Source organism: Nelumbo lutea, chromosome 2 (genome assembly GCF_056320005.1).
Source record: "Nelumbo lutea isolate HS-2025 chromosome 2, American lotus-T2T, whole genome shotgun sequence".
Taxonomy (NCBI): domain Eukaryota; kingdom Viridiplantae; phylum Streptophyta; class Magnoliopsida; order Proteales; family Nelumbonaceae; genus Nelumbo; species Nelumbo lutea.
The window spans coordinates 111,613,078-111,629,920 of NC_142685.1; the positions used below are offsets into that span (position 1 = coordinate 111,613,078).

At 40.7% G+C, this 16,843-nt stretch overlaps 1 protein-coding gene across 1 annotated transcript; it reads right to left on the minus strand.

The window, feature by feature from the left end:
- Positions 1-11,086: 11,086 nt before the first annotated feature.
- On the minus strand, positions 11,087-12,674 carry LOC148872810 (uncharacterized). The gene is made up of 2 exons (XM_088973055.1): positions 12,511-12,674; positions 11,087-11,888 (listed from the first exon to the last, which is right to left on the minus strand). Exons 1-2 carry the CDS (start codon positions 12,605-12,607, stop codon positions 11,197-11,199), a joined length of 789 nt encoding a protein of 262 aa, XP_088829181.1. The 5' UTR covers positions 12,608-12,674; the 3' UTR covers positions 11,087-11,196.
- Positions 12,675-16,843: the final 4,169 nt, after the last annotated feature.

The window sequence follows — 16,843 nt, forward strand, 5'->3', positions numbered from 1 at the left end:
GTACTTGAGCCCGGCGTTGGCAAGCTCGGGTCTAATTGGGAAGGACCTTACCGAGTGAAATGAGTGCTTGGGGAGGGAACATATGATTTCGAGACCCTTGAAGGGAAACAAGTACCTCGGGCATGGAATATTGTCAACTTAAGACAATATTAGCTGTGACAACTGAGTAGACCACGAGTTACTCCCAGAGCCTAAGGGCTGAAATGCCGAGCTAACATGACCTCGGCGCAATAAGACCCAGTCGTCTCTATAGCATGGGCAAACTTCAAGGGCAGACTTTAAGTCACCCCCCCAGCTTACGGGCTAAAACACCGAGCTAATTGAGACATCGGCATCAAGAAAGAGTTAGCCACTTCAGTGATGAAGGCAAAGTATGAAATATTAGAGGCGTAAACAACTTGGGTTTAAACCACACGAAACATAGCTCGTCTCGGTGTGTTGGTTGAACTAAGGAATAACCGACAAGTGTATGGTTTGGGCACACATGGTAATCACTTCGCCGTGCACCATAGAGATGCCTTAAATGATTAAGGGATAGTTCGGGATAGCGACTATTGAGAAGTCTTACTTCGGGTATGTAGCTCTAATAGTTAGGGTGTTGAGATCGCCTTGGAAAAAATAAAGAGAGCACATCATACTTGGAAGAAAAAAAAAGAAGAAATTTCATTACCATTTAGAAAAAAAAAGAAGAAAAGAAAGAAAAATAGCAAATGATAAAGCTATAGTCGAGCTAAATAGCTCAGGAATGTCTGACAGAGTGAAAGGGCTTAACCGCTCAACAAAAGATATTTTCAAGACCGGGTTTATGACACCTGGGAGCCACCAGAAGTCCAAAATAACGCCGCCAAAGCCTCAGGGATCCGCCTCCTCATCCTCGTCCTCCGGAGAGTCAAGCTCCTCTTCCTCCACCTGGTCCACCGTCTCGGGAGACAGACCTTTCATGGTGATGCCGTCGAGGTTGAGCTCGGAGAATTTCTTTCAGACCAACCACCGACAGAGCTTAAACCCAGAGCGGTATGAACTCGAGCCATATTCTACCTGGAGGTCATGATATTCCTGGGAATCTTTGAAGTCCCAGACAGCCTTCTCTCGCTCGGCCTCCACCATGTTGTCAAAGTTTCGAGTTCGATCCAATAGAGTAGACTCCATTTCTCGAACCTGTTGGCGAAGGAGCTCCCTCTCTGCTGCCACCCTTGACTCCTCCTCCATGTAACGCTTGCTCTCTTTAGAAAGACTGGCGATCTGCGCCTCCTGGTTTTGGACGAGCAGCTCTTGGGACTCTCTCCCCTTGCGAGTGTGAAGGAGCTCGCCCCAAGTCCGGTCAAGCTCACCCTGAAGCTTCTGAAGGTTGACTTTCTGGTTATGAGCATCACATGAATGGACGTGCGTCTGGAGGGCCATGGTGTGTATGGCGATGTTTACCTGCCAACAAGAGACAATAGTCAAAATACAACAAAAAGGAAAGGAGGGCAAAGGAAGATAGAAGGACCACTTACCACCATATAGTGAGAAGCAGCGAGCGCGGCAAGATCCCAAGGCTCCATTGCCCCCCACTTAGCGACCTCCTCATTGCAGATCGCTCTCCGGCTCCTCGTGCAAGCCATGACGAAGTCGTTTATGCCCTCCCGGTTCCCCACTAGGAGCCATGGATAGGGAAACGAACGAGAGGAACCCGGAGGGGGTACCTCTTGCTGCGGGAGCTCGCCCTCCTCGAGGCTGGCCCCGCCGGCACCCTCTTTGGATGGAGGCGGCGGGACTTCAGGCGGTGGAGAGGTGAAACCTGGCTCGGTAGACCCGAACTCAGTACCCCCAGAGGAGGGAGTCTGGTCAGGGCATGGACTCTTTACTTTGTGCCTCTGATTGCTTGACAGAAGACGACGCGAATCAACACCAGACATGATGGCTGTCAGGAAGAAACCATAAAGTGTCAAGTTCAGTAAGAACAAAGTACACATATATATACAATATTGTGACAAGGTGCTACGCGACCTAAAGAGGCAACCTACCTGGGCTTAGGCCGGCCTACAAGAGCTTCTCCTTGGCCAAGTAATCCGAACAGAGGAAGCCAACTGATGCCCAGGACAGCATCGTTTTTTGAGTGTCGGGGTCCAGCTTGACCCCAGAGTCATGGATGGCGCCCCCCCCAAGAAGTAGGGAAGGGCCACCCCTCAGGGTTGCGGACCAAAAAATAATCCCGTTTCCAGGCAGGAATTTTATTCAGAAGCCCGTATAAGCTCTTGTAGCCACGGTGGGGAGAGAAGTAGTAAAGACGCCTCTCCGGTGAAGCCCCGGGAGTGGCATTCTTTATACACCGGATAGCAGAAAAAATGTCAAGGTGTAAGGGAAGACAATATTCACAACACAAGGATATAGTCCCAACCATGTTCCAAATGGCGTCGGGATGAAGCTGATCGATGGTGACGTTAAAAGTGGTTTAGCACCTCCACTATCAAGGGGTGCAAGGGGAGATGCAGGTCAACATTGAGCTACTCCTGGTATATAACTATCTCATTGGGACCATGCTCCCACGGAAAGTTACCGGTGGGAAGGCAGTAGACGAGGTCCCTGGGAAGGTGGAAATAGCTAATTAGATACCTAAGTCTCCCCTCTGTCATGGAGGAAGGGCCGAAAGTGTCGGACTCCTTCCCCCGGGAAGTGGAGGCTCCGTCACCGGAGGTCTCCCGAGCCCCGGGGCCCGTTCCCAAGCTCCCCCTGAGCTCGAGGGAGCATCATTATTCTGGTCACCGCCCCGATGACGAGTGTAGTATGGGTACTCAGACATGATTGATAGTAATCGAGACTCTCCAAAAAGGGATGGGACGAAGTGAACTGAGGAACTCGAGTAGACTTGACAGATGCGCGACCTCAGAATCCGAAGACAGCAAGATAGCATGAGAGAAAATGAGACCCAAAGGGCCCTCCTATTTATAGCCTCCACGCCTCCGATTCAATAGCCCAAATTAAGGCAGATCCGACGGTTCGCAGGTGCATTGACCGCACGGCTTCTGAAAACCGAAAAGCGATTGGATGCACATCTCCCATGATTCAGGTAATGACAGCTGCACGACATCCGGCGTTAAGAGCCACTGCAGCACATTTTCGGAATTCAAGAAGTCAGAAAATCTCATGATTCCCGCGAACGCATTTAATGTGAGTAGTCAATCAAGTTTGAATTTCGGTCAAATCAGTCCATCATACTTCGTGAACTCCTTGCGCTAAGGCAACACTCTCAGCCCAAGGAGTGGGGGGCAATTGATGGAGGATGATTTGGCCCAACCCACGAAACGATGACACGTGAACCTGACTCAGCGCGAGCAACAACTCAGCATCATAGCCTGGTAACGGCTAAGGAATAGGGATATAAAGCAGCTTGCTAAAGAAGGATCTCACTACAACACGAGCTCTGGGTTCCCCGAGCTACCCCGAAAGGGATATCCTGAGCCTACCTTAGCTCGCGAGCTGGGGAAACCAGCTCGCTCAAGCCCCTAAGCAGCTAAGTCATTAGAAGGGCAACCCTCAAGTATTCCTAAGCTCGCTACAAAATAGCTCGCAAGTGAGCAGCGCGAGCGTTTCTCAGGAAGCTTCTATCTGACAGACCATGCCGATCAGACTACGCCACGTCCTTTGACTGACGGCGTAGTCCCTGTCCTTTCAATAGTCTGCACCCACGTCTCTCAATAGGCGGAGGCGTGCCTGCCCCTTTGGAGACGTGTCACCCATCCGAGCAAGGTGTACGTCGCAACGGCCGCCTGCGCATCCCTGGCAGGTAACGGTTGTGGCAGGGGCCTAGTGGCAGTTACGCCCGATCTGACAAGAACGCCCCTATAAAAGTCCTTGAGGCAGAAGGGGAAAGGATCTTTAGACTTTTGAATACCTTCGCACTCTCACACTCTAACTGAATACATCTTCGCTAGCGAGCTAATCTCTCGAGCACAGTGATAAAGCGCGACCTACACTCTTAGCTTTTGCACTATTCTTTTCTCTTTCCCTTACGTTCTGACTTAAGCATCGGAGTATTCCCACCGGGTAAACCCCCGGTTAGGAGTGCCTGGATCGTGCTGCATCACCTCCCAAGCGGCCCAAGCTTCTACCATGTTGATGATCGAAGAACCTTAGTGGTAAGTCTTGTAATCTACCACCTCAATCATGAAATTCCTAGCTATGGCTGCAACTAAGCACATCCCATTGTTTAGCTAGGACATGCCAAAGTTTATTTTGATAGTACCAATTTTTGGAGGTTGCCACACAACATACTTCCACAACTTATGGGAACCAACTCCATTAGGCTTCATATTGGTTTCATAATATTCCATAAAGGATGATAAAGCTCTATCAATCACCACTTGAATAGGGGTTGACACATTATTAAAAGATTTTTGGTTTCTACTTTTCTAAATATACCATAATAAGAATTAAGAATGCACACTTTTCTCTTCCATTGTTTCCTCCATTTGAATTTTTCTTACCAATTTTTAGCCACCAATCCTCTAAGGAAGAGTTAATGCTTGTAAGACCCTCCAAATGGGATTGATTGCATCCCATATTTGATTAACAACTATACAATTCTTAAAAATATAATCCACATCCTTGTTATCTCCTCAAAAATTACATTTTCCATCCATACTTAAACCTCTATTTTGCATGAGAATTTTTGTTGGGAGTCTTTTATTTAAAAGGAGATAGAAAAAAATTTTCAATTTGGGGGGACAATTTACCTTCCAAACGGTCGAGTTCCACTTTGAGTTCAAATCTTCACGAAGAAACAAGCTACATTTTAATTTATATGCAAACTTAATTAAGAATTTCCCATTACAGTTAAGTCTCCAAACTAATTTATCTTCTTTTGGGTTTGAGGAGATGAAGATTGATTTTATTTCCCACCAAGTATTCAAAGGAACCAACTACAAATTCTATTTTATATCCACACACCCCTATTCTAATCAATAACCTTACTAACAATGAGATTATCATTTTTAATCCTATCAGGTGGAATAATTTGGTCCATTGAGGCATCGCCTATCCATATATCTTTCCAAAATTTAATAGATTTGTCATTGTTTATTTCCCAACCTAACCCTTCTTTAAGGAGATCTCTCCCCTTAAGGATACCTCTCCAAGCCCATGATATACCTTTCTTTTCCTTAACATTCCAAAAGTCTTCTTTCTAGAGATACTTTGCTTTAATAATTTTAACCAAAATGTTATCACTCTTTACTAATATTTTCCAACCCAACTTTGCTAAGTTAGCTTCATTAACCCATTAGCCCCAAACCACCCCAACATTTTGGGGTACACACCTTGTTCCAACTAATCAAATGAACTGATTTTTTTTTTCACTAGAATTTGTCCATAAGAAGTTCCTTTGGATTTTATCAATTTCATCTATGATACTTTGGGGAAGCTTGAAATAACTCATGAGGAATTGCGAAATCATATTTGTTGTAGCATTCAGAAGGGTCATTCTACCTACCAAGGATAAAGTGTTTTTTTTTTCCAACTTGCCAGTTTATTATTTACCCTTTCCTTGAGATTCAAGAATGTGTCTTTGAAACCCTACCGTTTATTGTGGGGGCTCCCAAATAAATATTAGACTTTGCTTGGATTGGGATCCTCAAAATTTTTGCTAAGATTTTTTGGAATCTAATTGGTGTATTTTTCGAAAATTGGAGCATAGATTTTGAAAAGTTTGGGTGACAACAAATTTAGTGAGAACATCATGTAATTGAGGTCTTAATGAATATCAAACAGTCATCTACAAACTATAAAATTGGTATTTTTGGACTTTGGCAACTTTACAACCAATTTGGTTTTTCTCAACTAGAGATTTTTTTTCAAGCTTCTTTGCTAACGCTTCAGCACAAAGAACAAAAATATAGGGAGATAAAGGATCTCCCTGTCTGATCCCTCCATGGAGGGATACTTAAGCCTAAACTATTCTACCCAAAAAGAATAAAACTCTTCCACCAACAGACAAAAGGAGCCCCAGAATCTCAAGGACCAGACCGCTCAACCCAGGAGCTAGTCCCAGAATGGTTCCCTATTCGATCCGGTTTTAAAAACTATGGAGATAACTTTTACGATTCATAACTCTAGCACTAGGGTAAGTCCCAAAAATCAAAATTACAAGTTCAAGTGTTCAATAACAGATTATTGTTCTTCCCAATCTCCAGTTAGATCTTAATCCTACAGTCTTCACAAAAAGTTTAGAACACTAGTGCTCTCTAAAGACAATTCTCCTTTGTGCAGTAGAGTTGTATAGTATTCAAGATGCGGAGAGCTTCTTATGACAAGCACATTGGTGTAAAATCATGGTACATAAAGCCAGATTTTCAACTTGACACATGCTTCTGGATAGTGAAAGTAAGATGAAACTCTTCTTTTGCTTAAACCTAGTTTAGGATGATTTTAAACAAGCAGAGCTTTTTTAATAGTACACAAGTAGAGCTTTGTAATTGAAATGAAAAGTATTAAGTATCTATTATGGCATAATGTAATGCCAAGCATTCTTCAAAACACATGCAGAAGGCAATCCAAGACTCAAACCGATTGTATAATTAGTAATATATAAAAATCTCCTATTTTTTATAGTCTTTATTATATTTTATGTGTAAAAAGGTAAATTTCATAAAGAATATATAAAACAACCATGATTAAAAGTACATTTTATCAATAATTTAGCATTTTACTTTCAATTTTATTAAGGTTATATTATGAGAATGAGGTTATAAGTGGTTATTATATTGATAATTATAAATGACAAGTATAATCAATTAGACCCAATTGTCCCAATAAATAATTGGTTCAATTTTGGGTATCATATTTTGTACCAATTGCTAATTGGAATGGGACTAATACACCCCATCCCAGCCAAATCTTACCAATTAACAGCCTTACATACAAGCACATGCACACATAATATTAACCCTTCTCCTTCATGTTAATATTCTTACATTCCAAGTGGTGACCCTTGCTTATCTGACACCACAATCAGGTGGCATTGCCATGGCAAGTCACTTACGGGGACCATCCTGGGAAATCCTTGCCCACTTAACACTACACTTTGGATGCAATCTATCATTTTTTTTGAGAATTCCCTAATATGAGAAAGAAAAAAAATACTCAAGATCCATATCATGAGTGTTTGTCAAAAGTTTTAGTATCGGCAACCAACCTACCACACCATCCTCCTTTATCCAGGCTTGGGATTGGCAGTATAAGACAAACTCACATTGGTGGATAATTTCAGTCCTATATCATTATGAGTTAAAATTCTGAAAGGGAATGAATGTTTGTATATAATTGAATCATCAACATGACTCATATTTGAATTTGGTCAAATTAATAGAAATATCGCACTTTAGTTTCATGTCCATTTAACCCAAGTATAAGTAAAACATATATCAAAATCCAACACTAATGAATCAGTTTTGAAATGTAATGAGGTTAAATTCAATTCATTTGCAGCACTGGATTATTTAATACCAGTATCCATAAAGATAGGTTGTTTTAATCCCCACACTTTGATTTATACATTGAAACAGAATGAAATTTAAATTGCTTGTTTATATAGTAGGGGTGGTAATTTTCAGCTTGGTCAGCCATGGTATGGAAATTGTGGGCTTAGGCTTATGCTTTGTGTTCAGACCCAATTTGGGCCCCAGCTAGCAAATTTCAGGATGGGCCAAGGCCCAATACCTTAGACCTAGCAAATAAATTAGGGAAAATTTTGGATCAGTACCTTGAATTTTAGGGGTTGTTTCTAGTCAGTCCCCGAGCTTCAAAATGTGTCCATGCAGTACCCCAAACTTTCAGAATGTGTCTAATAAGTTCCTGGCGTTAATAGCCCGTCAATTCATTTTGGAAATGTTAAAAATACCCATAAGGTATCATCTAATTTTCTTTGTCTACCACTTACGCATCTTCACTGAGTTCCCAGTTCGCCATTTCTGATTTCTCTATCAAGTAGGAGAACCCCTAGTATCTCAACTAGAAAGTCTCAGTTCAGGTCTCACCATACTATTGTCCCGAAAAATCACCATTTTTTTTCTTAAAAACCGAATTGATTTTATCCAGATTCTCATCCACGTATCAAGCATAAAACAACAAGCCTAAACTCGAAAGAAGCAAGAAACTTCTGCTTTCCACCTCAATGGGAGATAAATACCCAGATCAAGGATGTTGTTGTCGATTTCAATGGGATTAAACAGATTTAGGAGGTTATCTATGAATAATTTAATAATCAAATTAAATATGTAAGGTTTTCAACACCGATTCCACATATTGAAGCTTCTACCATGGCCAGGCACTGTTGTGTATCAACATGTTCTCCGTCAGCAGCATCCCGAAAAATGTAACAAAGAAAAGAGAGAGAGAGAGAGGACAGCTTTCGAGAGTGCTTGAGAGTTGAGACCATTGATTGTTGCTCTCGTTTAATTTCAATGAAGAAGACAATAAATAGTGTTTTTTTTAAAAGGTATCAGATAATGAACAATATCTTTTTTGAAGGGTAGTTTTGTCATTTTTAAAATTATAAGTGGCACATGTCATCACATGATACAGGTAATTGATGGACGTATTAGACACATTCTGAAAGTTTGGGATACTACATAAGCATGTTTTGAAGTTCGGGGACAGATCAAAGACAACCCTTAAAGTTCAGGGTACTAGGTCAGGAATTTTCCCAATAAATGGGGGGGGGGGGGGGGGGGAAGGGGCAATCCGATCTGAACCAATATGAGTCCTTTACAAATGAACCAGGTCTAATCCAATCTGATGAACAGATTGGACTATTTTGGATCAGTCTGCTCAACGTCTAAACTACCCAAAAATGTTCAAATTGGTTTTAATTTAGATTTGTTCCAGCGTAAACCTGGTCCATTGACACCTATATTTTGAAAACAAATATTAGATTTGTTCAAATTGGTTCTAATTGATCCAAATAGTGTTTAAAGTTTTACTTTATTAGCTATTAAACAAATAATCAAATCTCCTTGAACTTTGAAAACAATCATATATCATCTTCATTTTCTCATTTAAATAACTTGATTAGAAAAAAGTTCTCCCTTAGACAAATAGCATCTTATTTTTTCTCAAGAAAGAGCATCTCAAAAGACCGGTTATTCCTACTCTCAAGAAAAAGCCCATTATTGAAAAAAATTGAGTTAAAATATGTGGCATCCTATACTCCAAGCCTTCAAACCCACATTATTTCAAACTAGGGGAGGGGCCCTGCTTCATAGGGGCTGGAATGGAACCGTTGACCTAGTCTTTGGTAAAAAATCATTGAATCGGTCAATGACCCATTGATCTAAGCAATCGAATTATTAACCCGTTGACTTGTTCAATGGTTTTGGTTGCTTCTGCCATTTAGGCAACCGGTTCGTTTTATCATAATCTCGGTCCATAGCAAAAAATCGTTGAATCGATCAACGACCCATTGACTTGGGCAATTGAACCATTGACCCGTTCAATGGTTTTTGGTCCTTTTTTTATTTTTTTAATTTTTAGTATTAGAACGGACCATCTGTTTGAACTGAATAGTCGAATCGTTGACCAAAAAACTAGTGACCAGAATGGTTCCATTTTCAGGTTGTATAAGTCACACGCTCGAAGCACATAACACATATGGTAATGCTTAATGAACTTCACACACTCAATTTTATGCATGTAATTTTTGTTGTCAAAATGGGTTGTCTGTTTTTTTTTTTTTAATTGGAAATTATCTAGGCAACCAATTCCGTTTTACCCCAATCTTGGTCCCTGGACAAAAACCATTGAATCAGTCAACGACCCATTGACTAGAGTGATCGAACCGTCAACCCATTGGCCCGTTTTATGGTTTTTGGCTGTTTCTTTTTTATTTTTTAACTTTTGTTGTCAGAACGGGCCGTCCGTTCGAACCGAATGGTCGAATCATCAACCCAAAAACCGGTGGCCAGAATGGTTCCATTTTTTTGTTGTATGGGTCGTATGCTCGAATGACATAACATGTATGATACTACTCAATGGACCTTACACACTCAATTTTTTGCCTCTTAACTAATTTACTTAATTATCTTAATTCAAATAGCTTAATTAAATTAATTAATTCATTTACATAATTAATAAATTGGTAAGACAAAAAATTTAATTATTAATAAAAGCGATTAAATAATTGAAAACATTATTAAATAATTAATAATTTGAGAAAAACACTACAATATGGTTAAACAATTAAAATTGATTTTTAACTAAAGAATGGATAATTAAATAATAAAACTATTAAGTAATTACTAATTAAAAATTAAATTAACAAGAAAAATATTGAATAATTAAATTAAATTAAATTAAATTTTGATTAAGTAATTAAAAATGACCAATTCAATAAGAAAATGATTGAAAAATCAAACAATTGTTTAAAAACTAAGAAACTGATAAAAGGAAAATTGGTTAAAGGATTAAAAAATATTAATTAAAAAAATGAATCAATAGTTGTTAAAATGGTTAAATAATAAAAGACAATTAATTAAATAATAAATAAATGGATAAAATATAAAAACATTGATAAAAGGAAAAATATTAAACAATTAATATGGGTAGATTTTCCCATACTTAGTACGGGGTCATTTACTAGTGTAAATACCGAAAAAAAGCCTTATATTAACATACAATGCAACCGATACTAGGCATTTTGGCTCTAGAAAAACTTCATTGCCATTTAATACCATGAGGAAAACTAGGGTAACTTTTATCACTTGAACCCTTACTTGATAATCAAGTCTTAATAAAATTTGAAATTAGTTAAGAACTTTCCTTCATATTTATGTTTCTCTCTTATTTTCTATCAAACCTAACGCAACATTAAGAAAGTCAATTTCTTAAGTTCATCATAGTCATCAGCATTATTATTATTATCCTAGGTGTTCATTTGGATTTATGTTCGACTATGATATAGAAAAGATATGATATTGGAAAAACATCTGATCAATCAATTGGAATCATAAATCAGGTGTTATTTATCAAAATTTATGGGTGGGTTTTGATTCATCAAAACTCTTTCCATACCATATCTTTCCTGCATCATATATTTTCTCTTTGGATTTCACAATTCAGAATTATGATTTATGAAGTCCTTTTATTAGATCAAATAACTTATACAGAATTGTATTGAAAACTATACAGAATTATAAACGAGAATTCTTAGTTTTCCCTGATGACTCAAGTGTATATATTAAATAATAAATATGCCACAAACGCCATCACTACCACAGCAACAGCCACCGAGCTCATAATCAATTTTCTGGGTTTATCCTGTCCAATAGCTTGATTACCATCCCCAGCTGCAGCAGTTTCACTTGACCCATCCATAGCTCTCGCTTCACCATTAATGGCTGCTCCTGCTTTTTCTTCTTTCTTCCCTTTGTCTCCAGAAACCTTCTCACCATCAACAAACCCACCACCCTGTCCCTTCTTCTCTGAAGTCTTCTCTGCTACATTCTTAGCATCATCACTTGGCCTTCCATTCTCCTTCTTTCCTTCATCATCAGCTTTGCTGGGTTTTGGCTCCACTGCTGATTTCTGACTCGGTGTTTCCGGGCGCTTTTCGGGGCTCTCGGGTTTTGGGGTCACTGCTTCTTCCGGACTATTTTTGGGTGCAGGCGGGCTTCCGGGTTCGGGTTTATGACTTGTGGGATGCAGCAATTGTGGCTGGGCTGGAGCAACTACCTTTGGCATTACAATGGTAAGTACTTCAGCAACGAATTGTGCACGAATGTCTTTGGTCTCACAATTTTGAGGAAGTTTGAACTCCTTCTGGAAACGGCTCCATCTGTTGTTGTTGATCGGGCGCTCTCCGGAGACCTTCAGGGCTCCGGATCCAAGTTGGACCCTCAGTTGTTCCTTTTTAAAGTCTGCAAGAGGTCAAGAGATGAATCCATTTTTTCGATCTGTGAGGCATGATATAGAACTCAGATCTCCTACTCACAAACTCTTACAACATTTTGACTCTATTCAGGACAAGAGATGTACCCAATACACGGCGGTAGTGTCTTGTGGGTAAGAGATCCATGGTAAAACTACATTATTGTATCATGAGTTTGGGTTGGCTATATGCTTGACCCGGTTCAGAATGTCCATGGTAAAACTACAATCACTTAAACTAAATTAAGGCATTGTTAGGATAAATTTTTGCTTTTGTGAAAAATAAAAATGGGCCAAAAAATTGTTGTTTGGGACTTGGGAGTGCTTATTAATTAGTGCTTATCTTAATAAGTGCTTAGTGAAAAAGTACTTTATTTCAAATGTGGGTAGATGTGATATACCAAAACAGATCAGAAATACAATATCAAAAAGCACTTAAAAAAACCAAAAGGTTGGGTTTATTCAAAACAAGCTTATTTCCCTGAAAAAGCACTTATTCAACTAATTTGCGAAATACATATAAGCACTTGTTGATCTAGCTTCAAATAAAGCCCCTTTTCCCAACAAGTGCTTAAAAATAACTTTGGCAGGGAAATGGAAAAACAGACAAACCAGGTAGACGGACGACGGCAACTTCAGATCCAGATTCTTTTTTCCAATCCAAGGAGGGTTGGAAATCTTCATACACACGGGTCCCTGTTCTATCCATGGGAAAGGTTTTGTTTTCTGTTCTTGTGCTCTTGTTCTCAATCTGGCGAGTAACAATGGTCAATGAAATACTTGAACGAGAATGGTGGCTCCCAAAGGGTTTTATAGATTGGAAAATTCCTTGGTGGGTATTGTTTGAAGCAAAAGCATTCCTTTTTTGTGCCTAGGGGTTTGTGATTTAATGGGTTATTGTCACTTTTGAGATTGTGCTTGTTGCACCAGCAAGTAAAAAATGTTCTTTGTCTTTCTTCCACTCTACTAATAAGTGTTGCAAGCGGTGCAAACGGGCTACAATGCGAGACATCCATCCTTGATCCTTATCATTCAATTGGTTATCAATCAATTGATGATATGAATCACTTTAAAATTAAAATTCATCTGGGTTTGTGATTGGTCAAAGTTTTTTGAGTGAGTCTGGGCCTATTAAAGGAAAAAAATATACAAACACTTTGAGAGCATGACATCCAGCCATGAGTTCGCATCTCTGCCCCAGAAGGAACCGCCCCACAATACATCCCTGTCGTGTATTGGGAACATCTCCTAATGATAGTACCAGTTCCGATGATATCATCACCGGAAGATGTTCCCAATACATGATAGGGATGTGCTGTTAGGCATTGTGAGGCGGCTCCTTGTGGGGTGGAGATGTGAACTCCCACGACGTCCCACATTACATCCCCATCGTGTATTGAAAACACCTCTCGATGATAGTACCAGAACCGATAATGTCATCATCGGGAGATGTTCCCAATACACAGTGGGAATGTGCTGTGGGATGTTGTGGGGTGCCCCCTTGTGGGGCACAGATGTGAACTCTCCAGCCATACATGAGAAGCATCTTTCCATAAACATACAAATATAGGCGATGTTCTAGATATGTGGCCGGATGCCATGTTCTTAGTGCCTTTGCATGCCTTTTGATTTCAATAAATTCCTTCTTCATACCAATTGCCTTAAAATCATTTAGAATTCAACTAGGGTGCATATGGATAGGGAGGAAATGGATTCTAAGCGTAGTTGAATGAAAGAGAGCTTTTTGAAAATCAGGTTTTCTGGTATCTACGTTTTTGTTAACTCAGGGTATATCTTCTTGAACATCTCTTCTCCTCCTATTTTGGATAACTGGTTGTTAGGTTTTATTTATGGACCATCGATTAAAGCACATAGAAATAAATTATGGTCCCATCTTAATCAATTATAACCTTTCTTACTGATAGGTGATTTTAATGAAGTCGACTCTGTCTTGCCTCCTGACCCTACAACATCAACTCATAACTCTAGATTCACGTTTAGCCAATACCGTAATTGGTTGTTAGGTTTTATTTATGGACCATCGATTAAAGCACATAGAAATAAATTATGGTCCCATCTTAATCAATTATAACCTTTCTTACTGATAGGTGGTTTTAATGAAGTCGACTCTGCCTTGCCTCCTGACCCTACAACATCAACTCATACCTCTAGATTCACGTTTAGCCAATACTGTAATATGGTTCTGAATAACAATCTTATTGAGATTAACATTCAAGGAGGAAAACTCAGTTGGTCCAATAAAAGATATTTAGGATTTATTTCTCGAACCCTAGGTAGAGCTCTAGCTACTCTAGACTGGATCATGCAACTCTTAATTCATTTGCTAAATGGGGTTTTAATCATCATCCATTAATCCTGAACACTATCCCCCTAAAAACCAATTTCCAAAACCCTTTAGATTTTATGATATGTGGTTGTCTGATGATTCCTGTAGCGAAGTTATTCAATATGGTTGGGAGATATAGATAAATGGATATGCTACTTATTGCTTGTCTTAGAAGATGAATCAAATTAAATATGACCTTATTCATTCGAGAAATTTTAAATTCATAGATCCCCAAAAGAAGTTAAGTGATTTGGAACAACAGATTATCCATGTTGAACAAATAATTCCTAGGAATCAATCACAACTCTCATCTCTGTATAAACTATATGATGATATTCAATCACAAGTAGAGAGTTTTTGGAAACAAAGATCCAAACAACTTTGGCTCTCGTTGGGTGACAAGAACACATTTTTTTTTTTATAAAAGTACTTTATGCCGACAGAGAAAAAATGAAATCCAATGAGTAAAAGATAATCATAATTATTGGGTGACAGATCATAAGGATATCTTAGATGCACTCATCTCTTATTTTTCGAAGTTATTTACTCATCAACCCCAATCTGATTTGTACTTTGTGTCAGAACTTTTTACTCTCACCATTTTTGTGGAAGAAAATAATTTTTTAACTGCCACCCCTTCTGAAGATAAAGTTAAAACAACTTTATTCAGTATTAGCAGTCTCAAATCTCCTAGGCCAGATGGAATGCCAACCATAATCTATAAACAATATTGGGAGTTAATGTGCTTCGAAATTGTAGCTTTTATGCAATAATTTTTCCAGAACAAAAAGTTACTTAAATGCTTAAATCATACTTTTCTTTGTCTTGTTCTAAAAAATATTAATTGCACTAAGGACCAAGATTATCGCCCCATCGATTTATGTAATGTTCTTTATAAAATCATCTCCAAAATCTTAGCTACTAGACTTCGTATAAGTGTATTTCCTTGAACCAATATGCTTTTATCCCATGCCGTCAGATGATGGATGATGGAGGGTGATTTGGCCCGACCTCATAGCATGGAGACACGTGTGCGTGGCCTGGCTCAAGGAACAGCTCAGCCTGACAACACAGTTGTGACTCGGCGGAAGAGACACATCGAGTCCTACGCTATCCACTCGGCGGGTTAAGCGACTCGCCGAAGACTAACACCCAGCTAACCTTGACTTTCACAAAGTGTGGGAGGTCCCGAGCTCCTCCCAGGGCCTAAGCTCCCCTCGAGGCCTGAGCTCTTCCTAAGGGGTCTTCCTCCCTAAGAAGGGAGCACCACGGTTTTCGACTAAGTATCCTGAGGGAGAAGCACCTCGGGGCAGCACCGCCCCCAACGTAGGCACCTCGGCACCTCGGTGCCAAGACAAACTTGCCCCAGGTAGTTCGGTGCATAGTAGCTCGGCAGGCTGTGGGGAGGCATGCCTAACATCCGTACCTGCCCGACCCGATGGCAGGGCTCTAATCCCTTGCCAGGCGGCGTTCCGCCCGCCAAGTGGCGTTCTGTTTGCCGTCTTTGAAAAGCATTGCACGTCAGTCAAGTTCGTACCTGGCGATAGTACTCCATAGCAGTAACTTGCGCTGGCCACACCTTCCCTGGCAGTAACGGCAAGGGCATTGGCGGTTATGCCAGGTATGACCGAGCTCCGACATAAAAGAACCCTAACTCTCATGAAGTAAAGGTATTGAAGCTTAAGCACTTTGAACACTCTTACTCTCTACTCTCTTTGAGATTTTCTCTAGTTCTAACTTAGCCATCGGAGTGTTCCCACCGGGATAACTCCCTGGGAACCCTTCACTTTCTCCTTCCTCTCAGGTGCCATTCGTTTCAGTCAAAAGCCAAGTCACAACTAGCTAGGAATGCCCAGATTGTGCAGCATCATCTGGCGCCGTCTGTGGGAATACGCTTCGAAAAGCTTCCCTTTAATCTTTGCAAAACTTCCCTCTCTGCTCACCAACACCACCGACACCCATGGCTTCTTCTAGCAACTCCGAACGCCGGAGCACCCAAGAGGAGCAGCTCCAACTACCCACCGTTTGCATCGGGCAGTTCATCGTCCCCCTCTCTGCGGACGGGATTCCTATCCTGAACATGACTGTAACGGTAGCACCCATAACTGTCCCACTACCCCTTGTAGTCGGGATGACCCCCATTGAACCCGCCATTCTCCCTTCGGTGGCCGACCAAGGCCAACTTGAAGACTTGATGTAGTGCAGCAGTTTCAACAGATGCAGCAGTTTCAACAACTCCAACTTCACCAGCAACAAGTGTTGCACCAAGTATCTCAGTACCAATACCAGCAACAGTTCCCTTCACTCCTTCCCCGACATCGGGCGGCGCAGCCAGCCAAGCCTCAGTGCTGTAGTGAACTCCCTTCCCGGCAGGGAGAGACTTCGGCATCAACTCAAGGAAGAAAGGAAGATTCCCTACCCCCGCCATGCGGCCCGCGGTCAGGTCGGGGGCTTCCCAGCCGGTTAGGCCGACGTCACCCCAACACTCGCAGTTCGAGCCTCTGCTCGTGGAGAACAAGTTTGAAGTGCTAGCCGATGACCTAGAGCAAGGTCCTTCTGTCCGTAGCTACTGGCAGCCATCCCTACCTCTCGCTGGGC

Bases quoted from the DNA above. Each gene is read 5' to 3' on its own strand.
- LOC148872810 (XM_088973055.1), bottom strand. From the start codon at position 12,607: ATGGATAGAACAGGGACCCGTGTGTATGAAGATTTCCAACCCTCCTTG. The intron at 11,889-12,510 runs GTTTGTCTGTTT...GACCTCTTGCAG, and splicing joins TGCCGTCGTCCGTCTACCTG to ACTTTAAAAAGGAACAACTG.